The sequence below is a fragment of the Plectropomus leopardus genome, chromosome 8, assembly GCF_008729295.1.
Source record: "Plectropomus leopardus isolate mb chromosome 8, YSFRI_Pleo_2.0, whole genome shotgun sequence".
Taxonomy (NCBI): domain Eukaryota; kingdom Metazoa; phylum Chordata; class Actinopteri; order Perciformes; family Serranidae; genus Plectropomus; species Plectropomus leopardus.
The window spans coordinates 32,677,761-32,695,519 of record NC_056470.1 but is presented as its reverse complement, the minus strand read 5'-3'; the positions used below and the strand labels follow the sequence as shown (position 1 = coordinate 32,695,519).

The 17,759-nt window shown below is 39.1% G+C and overlaps 2 protein-coding genes across 2 annotated transcripts in view; both read right to left on the bottom strand.

Annotated features, from left to right (window-relative positions):
* Positions 1-1,885: 1,885 nt before the first annotated feature.
* kansl2 (KAT8 regulatory NSL complex subunit 2) lies at positions 1,886-12,895 on the bottom strand. The gene is made up of 9 exons (XM_042491347.1): positions 12,828-12,895; positions 11,037-11,294; positions 9,650-9,822; positions 9,412-9,526; positions 8,676-8,839; positions 8,359-8,522; positions 6,201-6,297; positions 4,290-4,543; positions 1,886-2,220 (listed from the first exon to the last, which is right to left on the bottom strand). Exons 2-9 carry the CDS (start codon positions 11,285-11,287, stop codon positions 1,987-1,989), a joined length of 1,452 nt encoding a protein of 483 aa, XP_042347281.1. The 5' UTR covers positions 11,288-11,294; positions 12,828-12,895; the 3' UTR covers positions 1,886-1,986.
* A 548-nt stretch (positions 12,896-13,443) lies between these two features.
* Positions 13,444-17,759, bottom strand: part of ccnt1 (cyclin T1) — a 7,462-nt gene continuing 3,146 nt past the window's right edge. The window contains exons 2-3 of the mRNA XM_042491092.1: positions 17,243-17,396; positions 13,444-17,131 (exon numbers count right to left, since the gene is read on the bottom strand). Of these exons, the coding sequence (XP_042347026.1) occupies positions 15,824-17,131; positions 17,243-17,396 (1,462 nt within the window). The 3' untranslated portion in view covers positions 13,444-15,823. The remainder of the gene's footprint in view (positions 17,132-17,242; positions 17,397-17,759) is intronic.

The window sequence follows — 17,759 nt, the reverse complement described above, 5'->3', positions numbered from 1 at the left end:
AGACCCAGCACAATGAACACACTGTGCTCGGTGCTTTACTGCTCCATCTGTGCCCAGAATACACTCCGACAGTGTGGTGCAATGCACTCCTAATGAGCTCCAAAAACATAAAATCAAAACATGTCACAAGATCTTTTGATTGTGGCGGGTCGCCATGAATAAATAAACGTGTGTAAAACTCTGCCCTTTGTTCCTGAGCTAAAAAAGTGGGAAAAAGGGGCTTCCCATGTACAAAAGGTTGCAGCAGCTGCTGGTTCGATTCCGCCCTTAGCCCTTTGTTGCATGTCATCCCCTCTCTCCCTCCCCCTTTCACACTATCTGTCCTATCAAATTAAAGGAACAAATCCACATAAAGTAATATTTTAAGAGTGTTTTTGCACATCTTTAACAATAAATTAAGGACTTTTCCACGACTTTGAGGCGAATTTTAAAGGGCATACCTTCTCTGAAATGACCATCGATGCTCCTTATCAGTTCTATTAATTTAAAAAATGAATTCATAACAGGATTAAAAGCGGATATTTAATTATATATTAGGGAGGGTTTGTTATTTAAATAGGGGAGGGTTGGTGCAAAAAGGGGGAGGCACGTCAAATATTTTTTAAGTACTGGGGAGGGACGTTAAACGGCTGTTTGTTTTGTTTTCCTTGAAAAAATGTTGGGCATTTTTCTTTCTTTATTTTTTTGTGATGTTTTCATTAAAAATCGAGAAAAATGCTACCATTTATCATAGCCAGGAAATGTAAAAACAGAAATTATCGCTGGATTTTCAAATTTTCGACAGTCCTTAAACACACAGGTTTGTGAAGCAGAATTTCATGACTTTTCCAAAACTATCAGGGTATATTTAATTTTCCAAAACTTTTCTAGGCCTGGAAATTTAGCAACTGAAACTCATCTACGCTTCAGAACTCAAAGCATTAGGGTTTGTCAACAGCAATGCACTTAATCTGTTTATGATGTGTGAGTTATGTGTAAATTGACCTTGGGGACAATTTAAGTGACTTTATTGAATTGAAATTGCTATTTGCCAATTTCATGACTTTCAAAGTTTTCATGCCAGTACAAACCCTGAAGAAAAACTGTTTCAGTATACTTCCATATATATGTGTGTTTTTCTGGAAAATGTAACAAAAATGTGAACTTATCCTTTAAGTTGATCCTTTTTTCTCATTTAAATCACAGCCAGGGTTCCCACAGCTTAAAGCAAATTAGATTTAAGCCTTTTTTAAACTTTTATTTTTAAGTTTAAGACAATTTTCTAAAAACCAAAACTGAGCAAGGACAATTTTATTTTGCCCAAATATTAATTAAATTAATATAATTAAATTAAATTAATTAAAATTTTTTTGGTCAAGTGAAAGAATTAGATTATCTACATGAAATGTTGGAGAACTAAGTCCTTTTAGAGCGGAGCACACGGAAGACAATGAACACTTTATCAAGGTTATCTATTTAGTTTACCAACTGAAGCGGGAAATATTTGGCATCTCTGGCCTGTTTTCTGGATGATTTTGTTTCTCAATCTGCACGTTGGTTTCCACCGCTCGGGTGTCTGTCATAACAAGTTTAAGAAAAGGAATTCATTAAATTATTTAACATAAAATAAGAGATGATACTAATTACTTTGAGATTTTACAACGCAGCATTGGAAAAAAAGGATTCAAGAAATCACACTTACCATTTTTGAGCATTTTGAAGATTTTTGTTGGAATGATTTCAGTCAGTTTAATACCAATTAAGGCCTTATTTTTAGATTAATAAATTCAATGCCTTTTAAGACTTTTTTTAGGATCTACGGGAAACCTGATCATAGTGCTACGATTCAACTGCCAACCAATGCACAATCTGACACGCCTTGAAATTGATGTTGTACTGACACGGATTGTGACCAAGATTTTATTAGACCCATACATTACATACAAAGCCATTGTAGTGTTGTTTTTAGCCGCACAGCGTATGGGCGTCATCATTGACAAGAACGACTCAAGATGACCCTGACTGAGAGTTAACCTGGTCATGCATGATGGCATCCACGTCTCTTTCTGAGAGCTCCTGTCCCGAGGCGTCCAGGTCCACCTGGTCTGGGTCTTCACCAGTCAGGATGTCCATCGGGGCCTCGGCGATGGCTCTGATGGTCTGGTCCTCCAGGGCCAGGGCCGTGTCAAACTGTAGGGGGGACGGAGGACCCTGCATACCGTCCCCTTCCACATCCAGGTCCTGTGTGACAGGATGAAATCTAAATCTTAATATAAAACTTGTAGGAGCCATTTTAAGTTGTATGTATTTTTGTTTTGTGTTTACACCTCCGACCACCAGGTGGAGCGTCTCTGTTTTGGGATAATTGATGAAAATGTGATAATGAGGTGTTTTTTTTGCTTATTGACCAAACTTGTGACCCAGCTGTCATTTATTCCCAGTTTTGTGTTTATATTTTTTAAATAACATTGTACAAAACTGAAACAGCAACTGAGCTGCAAAATTCTTAAGTTTTGATCATCTATAAACTGGACTTTTATTGGAGTAACAACATTACAGCTAAATCTTATTCCCTCAGTGGCTGGATCACAGTCGAAAATAACCTCTAAACTGAACACGTCATCTGACCTTTCCTTCTCCCATCGATGCCTGTCTCAGTATTTCGAGGGTGCTTTCACACCTGTAATTTGTCTTATTTAGTTCAGGTCATATATTTGTCTTTTATAGTTCTGGTCTGCTTTGTGTTATCACTGACTTTACACAACTGAACCAACAGCTTCTGCCAGTTTTTGTGACCGTTGTCCTGCATCATCAGCGCTGCACTCTCATGTTAACATGATTACAGAGGGATATTTCATAAATATATAGATCACTCTTGACAATTCACAAGCATTTGAAGAATTTAATAGTAGTTTAGCTTTTGAATTCATGCTAAAAATCACATATCCACAATCACACAGCAGACCGAGATCCTCTTTTTCAAGAGGACTCGGTGTGGTTGTTTAGTCTGCAGCAGATTTAGGGTGTTTTCAAACCTTCGTTGTTCAGTCCGGTTGAATCAGACTCTGGTTGGTTTTGCTTTTGTTTTGTTTCATCTGTACAGATTTAAGTGAGGGTTGGGTGAATGGACAAATGCATCAGGTGAGCACATCAGTGATTGTTTTCTGGAGTGATTTTAGACATTTTATTTTTTTAATTTAATGGTTTGCCTCCGAAGAACGAGTGAGAGCTGCTGAGCAGACGGACGCTCGTTTTTTTTCTGTTTGTTAAGGAAAAAAAGGATTAATAATATTTTCTTTCTTGACATTTTCTGAGTATATTTTACTCATTAATTAGACTAAAAAAAAGCTAAGAGAAGCTAGAGCTGGGCGATATGACCTAAAAATAAAATCTCAATTTATGATTTTAATTGATTTTTTTCTCTTAAAAACAAACTACAAATGACAAAGAAATGAACCAAAACAAGTTTTGCTTTGATTTTAGCAGTAAAAAACAAAAAAGCTAACTGAAAAATATAGAGGGCTACGAATCAGTACTGCATTCTGTACTCGTCATTGTCATTAACACTTGCTGTGTGTGTATCTTTAGGAGGTAAGCGCAGGAGGAGTGCGCAGCCCACCATGAACTACAGAAGCCCAGAGAGAGCTGCAGAGGAAGTTAAAAAGAAAATCTAGATTTTTATTTTAAAAATCGTCCTAAACCACAAATTTGCATTAATCCATATAATAGATTTATCGCCCTGCCCTAGCTGAAACCACAGCATATACTGCAAATACGTCAGTAATAGCCAGTTTTTGGGCTGATGGTCAGTTGGGAATTTTTAGCCTCAGTTCAGTCACAAACAAATGCAGCTGTTATTTTGTAGTGAGAAAGTGATCTGACCAAACTACAAGCTGTGCTCTGCAAGTTTAAGCTAAACAGCTCCGGTAGCGTCTGATCTGGACAGGCAATGAGGAACTTTGCTTCTTAATATTTAGGAAGATAGGACCATGTTTTCTTCCTCTTACCTACGAGTGGAGGGATCATGCTCACGTGGTTTTTACTAATGCATCTTGGTTCACTTTAAATTTTCTCCGTCTTAACAGAAACTGCACCAGCGGGAAAACTCAAGTTTACCAGCTTGGACAAGAACAAACCACACAGAAAAATGCACCAGAGGTAGTTTGAACCGCACCGAAGAAGTTACAGTAGTTGTGAAAGCACCCTAAACCACCGGAAATCTTATCTAACGATAAGTTTTGAACATGACATAATTAATACAATCCGTACACATCAGGGGACAGCGATAGGTGAGCATCATTTCTACGTACATCACTGAACTCTAGAGGAAGGCTCTCTGTGGGCTGAAGCTCTGCCGCACTCAGATACATGTCTCTGCTTGCAGGGGTGATCTGCTCCTGTGGCGGCGGCTCCTGCTCAGGCTGGTACATGGGGGGAGGCAGGGTGAGGTGAAGCGGGCAGCGGGGATCGTCAGACTGACCCATGTGCACGGTGCGTTCACATGGGATGTCTTTCATGCCTGGACACATTTTGAAAAGCACTTGATTGCTGTCCTGGAAGATGTCTGAGTGTTTGGTTGTCAAGGAAACATGCCCTCTGTGCGGAAAAACACAAGAGTCAAACCGAAAACGGCTCCTGTTCTGAAAAATGAAACCAAAACCCAAATGCAGAACAGTGGACATGGTGAAAAATGGGAAACTCCAAACCCACAAGTCGCCCAATTAGTATTATTGCGAGTACTACAATTATTCTTATGAAAATAATCCTATTGTTATTATTTCTCTACATAAGGCTACTTAGTGTGCAGCTGCAAAAAGCTCGAGTGTATAAATGATACGCCCGAGTGGTTTCATACAACAAATTAGTGACTCATGGTTTGTACAGCTTGTTCATAATGTAACAGTGCAGGACACAGTTTAATCACCGTCAAAATAAAAAGGCAATTACTGTATAAGTACACAAAGTTAAGTACTTGCGATAAAACTGTTTTGTTGTTAGCTGATAAAGAGAAAACTTTTTTCTAAATCATGTTGAAAAATATGAAAAGCATGACACTAGAGTTGCAGCGGTATGCTGATTTTAAGGTATACTGTAGTATGTAAACATTTACTTACTTATTTACTTATCTAACGTACTGAAGAAATGGAACCAGGTGGAAAATCTCACCTCTCCTTTAATCAATGACTGCGTGTCAGACTTTTTAGACATTTTTATTTTTTAAGTGATTGACGTTGCTTACTTTATGTTTGTTCATTGACCCTTTGTTTGCTTGTTTGTTTACTTTTGTATGGGGGTTACTTACTTGGGGTTTCTTTTTTTTTTTTTTTTTACACGTAGATTTTTTTTTGTCCTTAAAAAAAAAAAAAAAAAAAAAAAAAAACATAAGAAACACGGCCAGGCATTATGACAAACATCATATCTGGTATCATTTACCTTAATTATCGAAACAGACAGAAAAAGATGGCAAATTACATTTAAAGTAGTGAGGAGAGCCTGAAGGTTTTTTTTGTAATCTCACCTGCACAACGTTGTCTTTTTTTGCTGAAAAAATGGTCTTATATTTCACTTATGATACAGCAATTTTTCAACGAAAACAAACTCTTCTGTTTTCATTCTGTTAAGGATCATTGTTATCAATAATAATATTTATCTTAACAAAAAAAACATGGAATTTCCGAGGATGGAAAAAGATGGGGGGGAAACAAAAAAAAAGGAATAAATTACAGCGCATAAGATAAAGGAGCTGATGGGAGTTACTTCATTTCACTGTAATTGTACCATGTATTATTCTGTGTATCGAATAAATTATGAATGATTGATAATTGCATAATGCCGTTTACTGTGAAGTCACATACTGCTGCAACCCTACATGACCCTCCCCTCAGTGATTTGGGATGAAAATGAAGGCAGGTTTGGAGGGGATTTTGTACCTTCCAACTGAACAGATTAGCCCCGTTATAACTCTGGGAAAAATCAACAGACCACAGGAAGGAGTTGATGTAGGCTCCCTTTGAAACCAGCAGCTACTGCAAGCTGCTGGTCTTGATCGGGGCCGAGGTGAGGATGAGCAGAGAATAGCAGTTAGTTTGTTAATGTAAAGGACACGTTTGAATGTAAACACCGTGATTCAGTAAATACAGGAAAAAGCATCTGCAGTTTCTTCTGTGTAAACACATCCACACTATTGTGGTCAAACATGCCGTAAACGTGATTGAGGATACGTGAGACGCAGTGCCGGGTCATGGGCAGGCAGGGGTTGGTACATCGGGTTCCCTCCACAAAGGCGATGCACTTCTCATGCACTGTTCTTGTGTGTGGCTACAAAAGAGGAAATCAGTTATAGACACAGTCAACAAAATCAAAGCAGTGTTCCCTTTATTAATATAACTATCCTTTAAAACATGATCGTTCCTGGATACCACAACATGGTCAGAGCTTATAAAAAAATAATAAATCAATTATTAGTGTTACTTTTGAGAGTCTGATGTGCCTCGTGATGAGTTTTCAAATCTTTAATCCATTCAGCTGCACTCAGTTATGTTGATCATAATCTCAAAACCAACTGTACGAATTACCTCCGATTTATGATAAAAATCAACATAATTAAGGATGCAACTGATTTAAAGGACCAGTGTGCAGGATTTAGGGGATCTATTGGCAGATTTAGAATATAATATTTCTAATTATGTTTTTTATGAGTAAATAATCCCCTTAAACCAAGAATTGATGTGTTTTTGTCAGCCTAGAACGAGCCCTTCACGTCTACTTAATTGTTCTATTTTCCTCAATTTTTTTTCTTTATTTTCATTAATACTGTCTCAATGTTTTTCCTATCTCATGTTATGCAACTGTACATTCTATTCTGATCTTGTCATATTTTTACAGGTTTTATTATGTCTTTTATGTCTTTTGATGTGAAGCACCTGGTGCGTATTATTTTTTTGTTGTAAAGCACGTTGTGCTGCATTTCTTGAGTGAAAGGTGCTATACAATCAGCAGATCTTACTCCACAGTCTGCCATGTTTCTACAGTTTTCACATTATGTGAAGTCCAACATACGTGTGAGCATTGAGGTGAGCAGAGGGGAGCTCAGTTGGTTGCAATCCCCAGCTTCACCAATAGATGTCCCCAAATCCTACACACGGCTCTGTTAACTCTTAACGGCCCACATACATTATGTGTTATGCATCATGTTAAACGATAAAGACAATGTTCTCGTTTGGGAAATTAAAAGGAGATTTCATGTAGTCAAACAAAACATGAGGAACATCCTTGTAGGCTCAACATCATCAGTGTTTCTGTTCTGTGCTCCAGCACTCTGAATTTATATAAAACCACGGTTTGGTTTGCTATATAAAGAGTCAGTTCATCAAATTACCAAAAAAATCTCCCCTCTTTTAGTATGTCACCATGTAAATAGGTTTTGAGATATCAGCTTCAGAAATCTGCCTTTACAGCGACAGCATGGAGGCGGACAGAACTCACAACATCAATGAGAACACAAAACACACAGCATCATCTCTCTCCACAAAGAGTGTTTTGGTGAATTTGGTAATGAAGTGGCCAGTGATATAAAAAAACAGCAAGCTCTGGGCCTGGCCACTGATGAAAGCTGAATGATTTTCATGTTATCAGATGTTACTATCAGCGACATCGTCAACGTCACAGAATATCAGCCTTATTTTCTCCCCCAAATGAGCATAGAGTAGTATCTCTAACTGTTGTTAGCCCTTGTGAGAAACATGATGTAAGCTGTTGGATACCATCCTAAAACAAACATTTTTATAAACCAATATATTCTTAAATTAATTATTTTAAAAAGACATAAGAAGAAGAACCAAGTGTATGCAAATACTCAGGTGCAAGACAAAAAATTCTTCAGCGTAGCTCACAAAAGAGGTCTGCAATAATAGGCTCCAAAGAAATAGTTCATTTCCCTTTTCATATAAGGCAACATTTCCATGTGCAAGACCTGCAAGGCCTGAAAAGAGACAAACTATTTATTTGGAGCCTACAGTGTGTGTAGACCTCGTTTGTGACCTGCACTGAAAAAGACTGAAGACAAACATTGACACATAGGTCTTTGTTTCCGCCGGACTGTCAAATCAACCAAACTAAAAACACTGGTCCATGATTGAACCTGAGTGGTAACCCCGATACTGTTCAAAGTGACATCTTTAATTATCCAAAGTACAAAAAGCATAAATATAATTCCCTTTAGTACAACCACTTGCTGTAAACCTGAAACTATTTTCATGGCTGTAGCACTGGCAGTAAGGAAAACCGTTTTTTGTGATTTGGTGAACTGACCCTTTAACAGTTGTTTTAAGTCCTAAATGCTTACTAGTTTTACTACTTTCTACTGTGATGGGGTCGCACCTGAGGCGCTCCTTCTGTCACAGCCTGCCTCCTCTCCCTGAGCTGTCGGTGCAGCAGGGCTTCCACACCGTACCGACGACGATATCGGCGCAGCGCTTTGAGCTTCTTCAGGTTCTCCCTCTCCTTCATGGACAGACCTTCGGGCCCCGTCAGCAGACTGCTCCCTAACAGCAACATAAACAAATACAGATAACGCTCAGGGCTGTGAGGCCATCAACATAAAAGGGTGTGGGGGTCATTTGCTACAAAGAACAGTTGAACAGGCAGTTAACAGAGTAAAACGTGAGTAATTGGTAACCCATTAGTTATATGTTTACCGAGAGTTTCATGCTCCACTTTGCGGTTGTGCAGGTATCTGCGCTTTTTCTCCTTAAGCAGGTGCTGCAGGCGTTTGAACTGGTCGATGTAGAGGGACTGAAGCCGGATGAGTTTTTCTCGTGTGATGAGTGCCACCTCCTCTGCTGTGTACACCCCTGCATGTCTGACATTTACAAAGAAACATATATATATATATTTATTCATGGTTAAAATCACAAGTAAAGGATCATGTCACAGTTCTTAACAACTTTTTAAACTGGCTTCCAACAGTTCAACTCCACAGTCTTGGATTCTGACCATTTCACAACATAAAGTATGTATCACTATTATTATTATTAGTGTCATTGTCATTATATGTCGTTTTTGCACTACAGTACAAGGAAACATGATTAACCATTTTATACAAACAGGAAATAATACAATATGTGCCTCTGGACATCAATAACTGCAGTTTTAGAAAGTCTCAGGATAAACCTCTTGAGATGCAGCAACTTGTTTAGGTTTTTTTTAATTGACATACTTCATTTTGTTACTTTGCCAGTGTAAACACTACATACTCAAAACCTAAGAATTCTTTTGTAGTATGAAATGTTTCAAAGCTATCGATTACTGCAGTAAATTAATGTATTTCTGATCAAACATCCAATTAATAAGATTCACAGAAAAATCTAAATCCAGCAGAATACTAGAAAGATAAAAAAAAAACGTGCGAGATGGTAAGATAATTCAGCTTACTTTAGAGGATCCTCGTGATCGCTGTCGACGCTGTCAGCCTCACTGTCAGGGTCTCCTCTCCATGTCTGGTCCAGGACTAACGGACCCTGCTCCTCCTCACTCAAACTGTCCTCATCTGTCCAGACAAAGTGTTATTAATCTTTAAAATCATATTCAACATTAAAATGAACTGTGAAAGGAAAACTGAACACATTAATTTCCCCTCGCCATAATATAGAAATCTGAAAGAGACATTTACCAAGAATACGGCTAGCTTCAGAGCGGCCTCCGTCGATGCTGTGCGTCTCTGCTCGGTTGTATCCACTAAGCTGGGACAACAGGGACTCTGGGGACGGACCGGCCGTTGCCTTTCTCATCTGAGCTCGGAGGGCCATGGCGTTCCTGCGAGCATGCTCTGCACAGAATGTGACTCTGAGAAACAGACAGAGTGATTGGAGAAAAGATGTCAGAAAGATTCTTGGATTTGTTATTAAAAGGGGTGTAAATCTCTAGTTTCATCATGATAATATATTATATTGATTTTTCGGACATCGTTATGATATTTACTAATATCACAAAGTCTGCCATAATACGATTTTGATTTGATTTAGAGGCCTGCGATTGATATAAGCCGATATAACATGCTCATTCAACACAGTCGGTCACAGAAGAAGCTGCCACCCCTTTCTTTTGCTTTTGGCCAAAAAATTTAAAACAACAACATCTAAATAATTAAAACTGGTTTATTCTTTTTAATTCAGACCAGGATCTTTTCTCTTCAACTTCAGGGATTTCTTACTTGAACCCTGAAGGCATACTTCTCCCAGCAGCCATCAAAGATGGATAAACAACAAGATCACTTAACAAAATTATAAAACTCAGCTCAACAATAACTGTCGAGGTTAACAGACAAAACGACAGTCTTTTGTAAGTCATGTTTCCCCCACATATACAACATGCAAGCGTTACTGGCATAAGCCGATGGCATTTTACACTGCATAAATTAGCTTAACAACCAGCTTTTCCTCTACTCATAACTTAACCAGTGTACATGTATTATTTATGCTTTCTCTTACACACCACTGATTATGTCACTGTGTCTCACAACAGAACAGCATGGACGAAGTTCAGTCTGTATGCACATTTTTTTTCAGCCAAACATTTTGAAACTGAGCAGCTAATTTTGCTGTGTTGCTGTAAAATTAGCAGAGTGAGATGCCCCAGCAGGGACGTGGCATTTTCCTGAGTACGGCTTTTGTTTACATATGACATATGCTCTGTCTGTTGATTTGCAGTTTCCCTGAAAACAAAACATTCCCACACTGATGATTTATGCCTGAGTAAACAACGTTCTCCTCATCATCTTTCTTTTGTCTGCTTGTCATCATCTGCCTGACGCTGCATGACAGTGACACAGAATTTCAAAATAAAGTTGCATCCAAAAGAGATATGGATATGGATCAATGTTTACACTCTGTATCGATGATAAATGATTGTTGCTCACTGAATCAATATATCGATCCAGATGCATGGATGAATATACTGCTTGTTATTAGGTGTCCAGTGTTTGTGTCTTCCATGTTGTGACTTACAGTTAATAAAGATGAGTCCCAGCATGTTAGAATAAAATTTGGACCTCCACTCACCCATCTTTCCTCTCCACTTTTGGTGCAGCATTGGGGCAACGCTTGCCGTTCTTGGCAGAGACGTAGCTGCACTGCTTGTATGGGGCGTTTTTGTCCTCCAAAATGTGTTTGATGCAGAACTCGAGGCCTTCCAGGCGGGGCTGAGAGCACGGTCGCTGTGTAAAGGAGCAGGCCTGTGGCTCCTGAGGACGGGGTGTCTGGGTCACCCGGTTCCGACTCGAAGGCAAAACGTGGATTCGTATCCGGTTCATTGCAAGTCTGTAAAATAATTATAGAGAAGAAACAAGTTAATTGACTTTATCTCTAATGACGTATTTAGTTGTTGATTAACAATTTTGTTTATTTTAAGAAAAGCACTTTCTTATTCTAAATTATCAAGTGTGAGTATTTGCAATGAATATCTACAACCGCAATGAATCAAGATATGAAATACAAACACTTGAACGTCACTATGTACCAGAGATCAAATAAGTAGCCGTTTTATGACAGAAAATGAAATCTGCAACTATTCTGGAAATCAGCATCATTCCCTAATATTTTCTGAGCAAAGCAGTCAAATATCCCGAAGATAGAGCTCTTTAAATTTGTTCCCTAATCATTAGGAACTGGTGATTTTAGTGACGTTAAACAGAAAATCTTTAGTCAGACACACAAAGTTCATATAGGTTAAGGCAGGTTAGATTTAAGACTTTTAAATGCCACTCGAATTGTAAATAACACAACTTTTACAGTCACAAATACTGAAGAAAAAAATTTCAATTTCTTAGGTATGAGGGCAATTTTGCCAACATATTTATTGTGACCCAAATCATGACCCTTTGGTGCTGCAAGAGACATTTGGTTTTTTTTCTTTTAAAAAAGAGTTTAGTTTTTTGTTTTTTTTTAAAAGAAAAATACTAAACATTTTTTAGACTTTTCAAAAGATTGATTAAAGGCATTTATTACTACTTAAGGTCTTATTTTAGGATAAATTCAATGCCTTTTCAGACTTTTTTAAGATCCACAGAAACCCTTGACACAGCAACACGTGATGTTATTACCTGGCTTTTAGTAGTCAAAAAGATAATCGGTAGTATAATATGAAGTATATTCTACTACCTGCATATTGCAAGTAAATTTTGGGCTAAATCTGTTCAGATCACAAAGAAATGTCACTGTGGATGATGCACACATTTTAGAGATTTTATTAGCCCTTTAATCACAAAGTGGGTCCAACGGTCAAAGATGTTAGACAACGTTACACACGCTGGATGCAAACACAACTCACGAGTTTATGAATTTACACTGATGAAAGCCATGCTATCAAAAGTTGATTTAATCTGAATTAAAATCAATGTTGTTCATGGTAAATAACGTTAAAGAGGGCGGTGTCAGGTCAGGTGGTTGTCAAATCATACGACTATCAACTTTGTTACGGGTTAATGTCAAGTATTAACATGCATAACGGTCATAAACACCAAAACAATCAAAGACGCACTTAAATAAAGAATTTAAAATGTTTATTGCAGATTTAAGGAGAACAAAAGTACTTTTCTCTGCCTTTAAGAAGTCTAACCAGGCGCCACAGCGAGCTTCAGCCCGCCTCTCTTCACTGCGTCACTCTTTCAGTTATGGCGTCGCCATCTTTGTTTAGCAGTTGCTAACACTAGCTAACGGCTACTTTCACAATTTGCGGCTGAAAAGACGGTTTTGCGGAATAATGGCAACGCGCAGCCTTCTTCCTCAATATTATCCAAATACCTCCATGTCAGAAGGTGTGCAAATCCGCATTTTTGCCTTGTATTTGCTTACCTTTTTGACAGCGGTCCGACCTGGTTTAGCTTCAGCAGCACACTACGTAGGTTTTCCTGCTCGATAACTGCCACTGCAGACACAGGCTGAGCCCGCCCACCCCGAGCTCTGATTGGCCAGAGCTTCAAGTATCTCATTGGTCAATCTAGCTGCCAATCAAAGTGGCATCAACGGAACACTTTCTTTCCACCCACAATCCTGCAGCAATCCCAAACCAGGAGCGATACTATGTACTTATACACACACACACACACACACACACATCCATAAAATGTACGCAAATGAGCTGCTTATCTGTGTTGATATGTACAAATAACAGACTGAAAAATAATTTATATTATTTTCCCCCGAAATTTGTACTACTCATATTTTGTATCTTCATTTTCTGTTAAATATTTGATTTTTTCCTGATTTATTTTGGCAGACAAATGCTTTTTTTTTCCTTTCATCATCTACTTAGACTCATGCCCATATACTTTAATATGGTTAACTTACACTTTTGTTACAAATGTGCAGTTTTTCAATTAAGTAAAAAAATCAAAAACATTATGCACCATAAAAAACACCCCAATCCTGCAGCAGTGAAGTTTTTTTAAAAAAATGCAATGCAGCAAGCTTTTTCTTAAAATATTTATTGACTTTAATTGAGAATAAAGCAACCACATTATATCAAAAAGAACAGTGTTCACATATAACATTTTAACTGAAAACAAAACAAAACAAAAAGATCCCAAAAATTTCCAGACCTGAGTGTCACTAAAACACCAAGACATGAAAAAACATGAAACTTATTGTAGCTATGTGACTTTGCATTGTTAGGTTGCATGAGTGTCTTCCATTTTTCGCACAGATGGGTTTTATTTTGAATTGCATGTCCGTTTTTTTATGACTTTCTCACAGCAAAAAGTTAATACTTCAAATTGGAGGATTTGTCCAGATCAAATAAACAATTTTCCAAAAAATGGCAATATATTGGACAACTATTCTAACAGCCTAACCATTATACATGTAACACTTTGTCAATTGCATCGTAGGCAAACCTACTGAGATAAATATTCAGTGCATTTACTGTTTCCCTGTTACAACCAATAAAAGTTGAATAAAACCTCTGCTGCCTGAGCAAAGAGCTGTACTCTGTTCAGCTTATCTTCCATATAATCAAGGGAACAAAAATATTTTACAATTGTATGGCTGATGATTTGTTGTACTGCATTACCGTGGACTGCCTATAAGAGGTTTTTGATTACAAACTGACAAAAGAAAGCAGGTAAAAAGCAGTAACACTATACAATCAAAACCACATAAATCTTAGTATGTATTAAATGTACAGATGATACCCGATTCTCGTGCCAACAAAGGGCTTCCCGCTTTGATCAAACACAAGTTTATCATCAATTCAAATGAATTATAGAGTATTATGCTTCATGCTCATGACCCTGTCGTGGAGGTATGTCGATAACCTGCTTGCCGTGCACGATTTACACAAAATAAAAGAACACGAGCAAACATTTTGGATGAATCATGGCTTGTTGATGGATTATAAACAATCAAACTGTTGATTTCGAAAGTCAAAAGACGGCTTTAACATGATTAAAACAGACCAGCATGATTTGACAGGCGTACACTGTGGTTCACACATTTTTAAAACACCCCAAAAGGAAAATTCATAAATGAAAGACGACCATAAAAAAACAGACAGATGGCGTTTAATAAGTCTTTGATATAGTGTATTGTGAAAACTTTAATTGTAGACTGTGCTCGATATGGTCACCACAAAGAAAAACATGTTTTTTTTCCGGCACAGTTTCAGGGCGCTGCTGATGCCAACGCCACTTAAAATGTTTTATTCATTCTGCTCATTTTGTCATTTTTAACAGTGATCACCATAAAAACAGACTCACCCTCCAGAGAAAACTAATAAACAAGTGACAAATTACATGACAGGATTAAAAACTCACATTTCTCCTCTAGAGGGATTTTTTTCTTCCGTTGTTTTTTTTAAAAAAGTTGGTAATTCCTTCATTGTGACCATACCATGTAGATATGTTTGAACCCTTTGATAAACCATAGACGTGTATCCTTGGTATGAACTTTAACCATTAGTGTAATCATCAGAGAACTGAATATGAATATCTTACAACCATTTAAAACAATGACTGCATCACTCAAAATCTAAAAACAAAAAAGAAGGTACGAGCTTCTTTAATTTACACCTTTTTTTGCAATTTTTCATAACAAAATGTAAAAAATATCTCATGTTTGTTTTAAACACTTTACAGTCTTTGTACAAGTTTACCAAATAATAAAGGAAAATAAACACCAGGGGTGGGCAATCGCCTATTTTTTTAGGTTATGGCTGTTAAAAAAAGGGGGGAAAATATAAAGAAAAAAGAAAAATATTGAAAAGATGGCTTTGGAGACATGCACTCTCAAACTAGCCTGTACAGTTTTGATGAAGAAATATCCCTCCGCCTGAAAAGAACAAAGAGGGGAAACCTTAAAAAAGGTAGAAAAGGGGACTGTTTTTTCTTTTAAAAGCATTCAATTAATAAATAACATACTATCAAAACATTATAAAAAGACAATCAGTAAGAAGACCTAACAGGTACGCGATGGAGATCTTTTAGCTTCCTCATGATTTCTAGACAACGAGTTCCTCCAAAACAGTGATTTCTAAAAATACCAGGTCCCATCATCACATTTCATTTGAGTTAAACAAAAGAACAAAAATATTATATACACTTTTGTGTATTTTTTTTAAAATGTCTCACATATTTTGCAAGCTTTTGAAGCTTCTCATCATTATTGCCCCACAAGTGTAAAAAGGAAAAAGTTTTATCCCACTGGTACATTTTGCTGCTGTCACACGGAGGCAGATAAAAAAAAAGCTGGGCGATTCTTTAAAAAAAACAAAAACAAAAACAATACTTTATGTAACAAGATGGATGTTCATGATGTCAAGTACAATATACATAATACATCTCCTGATTAGGAATTTATTTGGGTAGCGGCGGCAGTGGGGGAGGCGGTTCTGAGGGGAGGGGTGGGGGTCTGGGGTTGCTCCCTCTGGAGCCACCACTGTACCGATATTCCCCGTACTGGGATCTGTAGTCAAACATGGACGGCTGGGACGGCTGGACCCCCTGTGCGCTCAGAAGTGAGTTCAGCATTTCAAAAGTGTCCTGGTACTCGTTCGACTGGGCCCCGCCTGCTGCACCGTGCCCGTTAGTGTCCGTTTTGTCGCCTTTGGAGTGCGGATAGCTCCCCTGGTGGTGGGGGAGGCCCAGGGCGGGGAGAATGTCAGGGCCGTGACCCAGAGCCTGCCCCGAGGAGGAAGACAGGGACGGTAACTGGTAGGGGTTCCTCGATGATTTGCTGACTTTAGAGGGAGGGTGAGCGCCCGCCGTGGGATCTTGGGAGTGCGTCCTCTTACGAGAAGCAGAAGAAGATGAAGAGCTCGTTCTAGAGGAGTCGCTGGGGACCTTTTTGCTGCTTCCTACAGCCCCGCTAGAGCTAGATGAGTGTTTGTGTGAGGAGGAGAGAGAGGCACTGCTGGAGGAGGAATGGTGGTGGTGGTGGTGATGGTGGTGGTGGTGGTTCGAGCGTTCCCTGTGCTTGTCCCTGCTCTTGCCCTCCTCTCCCGAACTCCCCCTTTGCTTCTCAGGCACTCGTATTCTGACTTTAATGTCCTGTTCTTGGCCGCGGGCGCTGCCGCTGTGCCCGCTGCCTCCTCCCCCAGCAAGGGGGAAGCGCATTTTCAGAGAGGTCCTCTCGTGCCTCTCCTTCTCTAAGGGGATTTTCAGGATAATGGGCGACGGGTTGGACATGTCAGAGGAGGAGGAGCTGGACTGCTGGTGATGATGCTGTTGCTTCTCCTTCCTCTGCTGTTGACCGATGAGAGCCTGGGCGGCGTTGGCGTAGTCCCTCTTCACGCTGGCCTCCATGTTCTCCAGCTTCCTCTTCTGAGCAGCCAGGACGTCTGCGTTCTTGGCCCGGTACTCACTCAGCGACACCTTAGCTGGAGCGTGAACCTCGTTGTTGGGCTGCGGTTGTTGTTGCTGCTGCTGCTGCTGCTCTGATCCAGCCTGACCTTTTCCACTCCAAGTCGCAGCGCTGCCAGACGCGACCCTGTCCTTGTCACCGACGGATGATGAGGAAGAGGAGGCGGACGGCGGAGCGGAGAGGCTCATCAAGCCCGCCACGGTGCTCTCTGATGAAGCCATAGAGATCATGCTCATCATGGTGTCCCTCTGGTCGCCCTCCTCCTGGACTTTTGGCTTAGCTTTCGGTGTCTGGCCTCCGGCCTGGGAACCGAGAAACAACCACAGTGAAGTCAGTCAACAAAAAAATGTCCACACACTGCAGGACGTCTTAGCTGCAGGTCACAAATGAGCAGCGGGAGAAACAATCTGTACCTTCCAGTTGCGAATCCGTTTCAACCGGCTGGGCGTTTTCTCCAGAATCTGCAGAAACTCGTGTGTGAGCTCTGAAAGAAGATTAAAAAAAAAGTGACGGCAGGAGCAGCAAGAGAAAGTTAAATAATTTAAACGGAGTAATGTCACATTTCCACTGCATGGTGCGACTCGACTTCACTCGCTTTATCGAGCAGGTCTTTCTCTCTGTTTAGTGGAGGTGGGCATCACCTCAGGCCCCACGATATCACATAATCCCAATACTTAATTCACATTACAACAGTCATCTGATTTTAAACGATTTACAACATGTTAAATATTGTGATAACATCATTTGAATGTATTAAGAACCTTTTTTAAAACTGTAAATTAAGTCCCAGGGTAAAATTTGTCAGCATCTGTCAAGTTTCTTATTTCAGTCACTTTTAATACAGGATATTATATCAGTTCAACTGAAAATAAATAAATAAATAAATAAAATGTATTATTCGAGTAGGGCACCAAAACTTTAATTTTTTAT

Bases quoted from the DNA above. Each gene is read 5' to 3' on its own strand.
- kansl2 (XM_042491347.1), bottom strand. From the start codon at position 11,287: ATGAACCGGATACGAATCCACGTTTTGCCTTCGAGTCGGAACCGGGTG. The intron at 8,840-9,411 runs GTAAGCTGAATT...TGTAAATGTCAG, and splicing joins GATCACGAGGATCCTCTAAA to ACATGCAGGGGTGTACACAG. The intron at 6,298-8,358 runs GTGCGACCCCAT...CCTCTTTTGTAG, and splicing joins TGACAGAAGGAGCGCCTCAG to CCACACACAAGAACAGTGCA.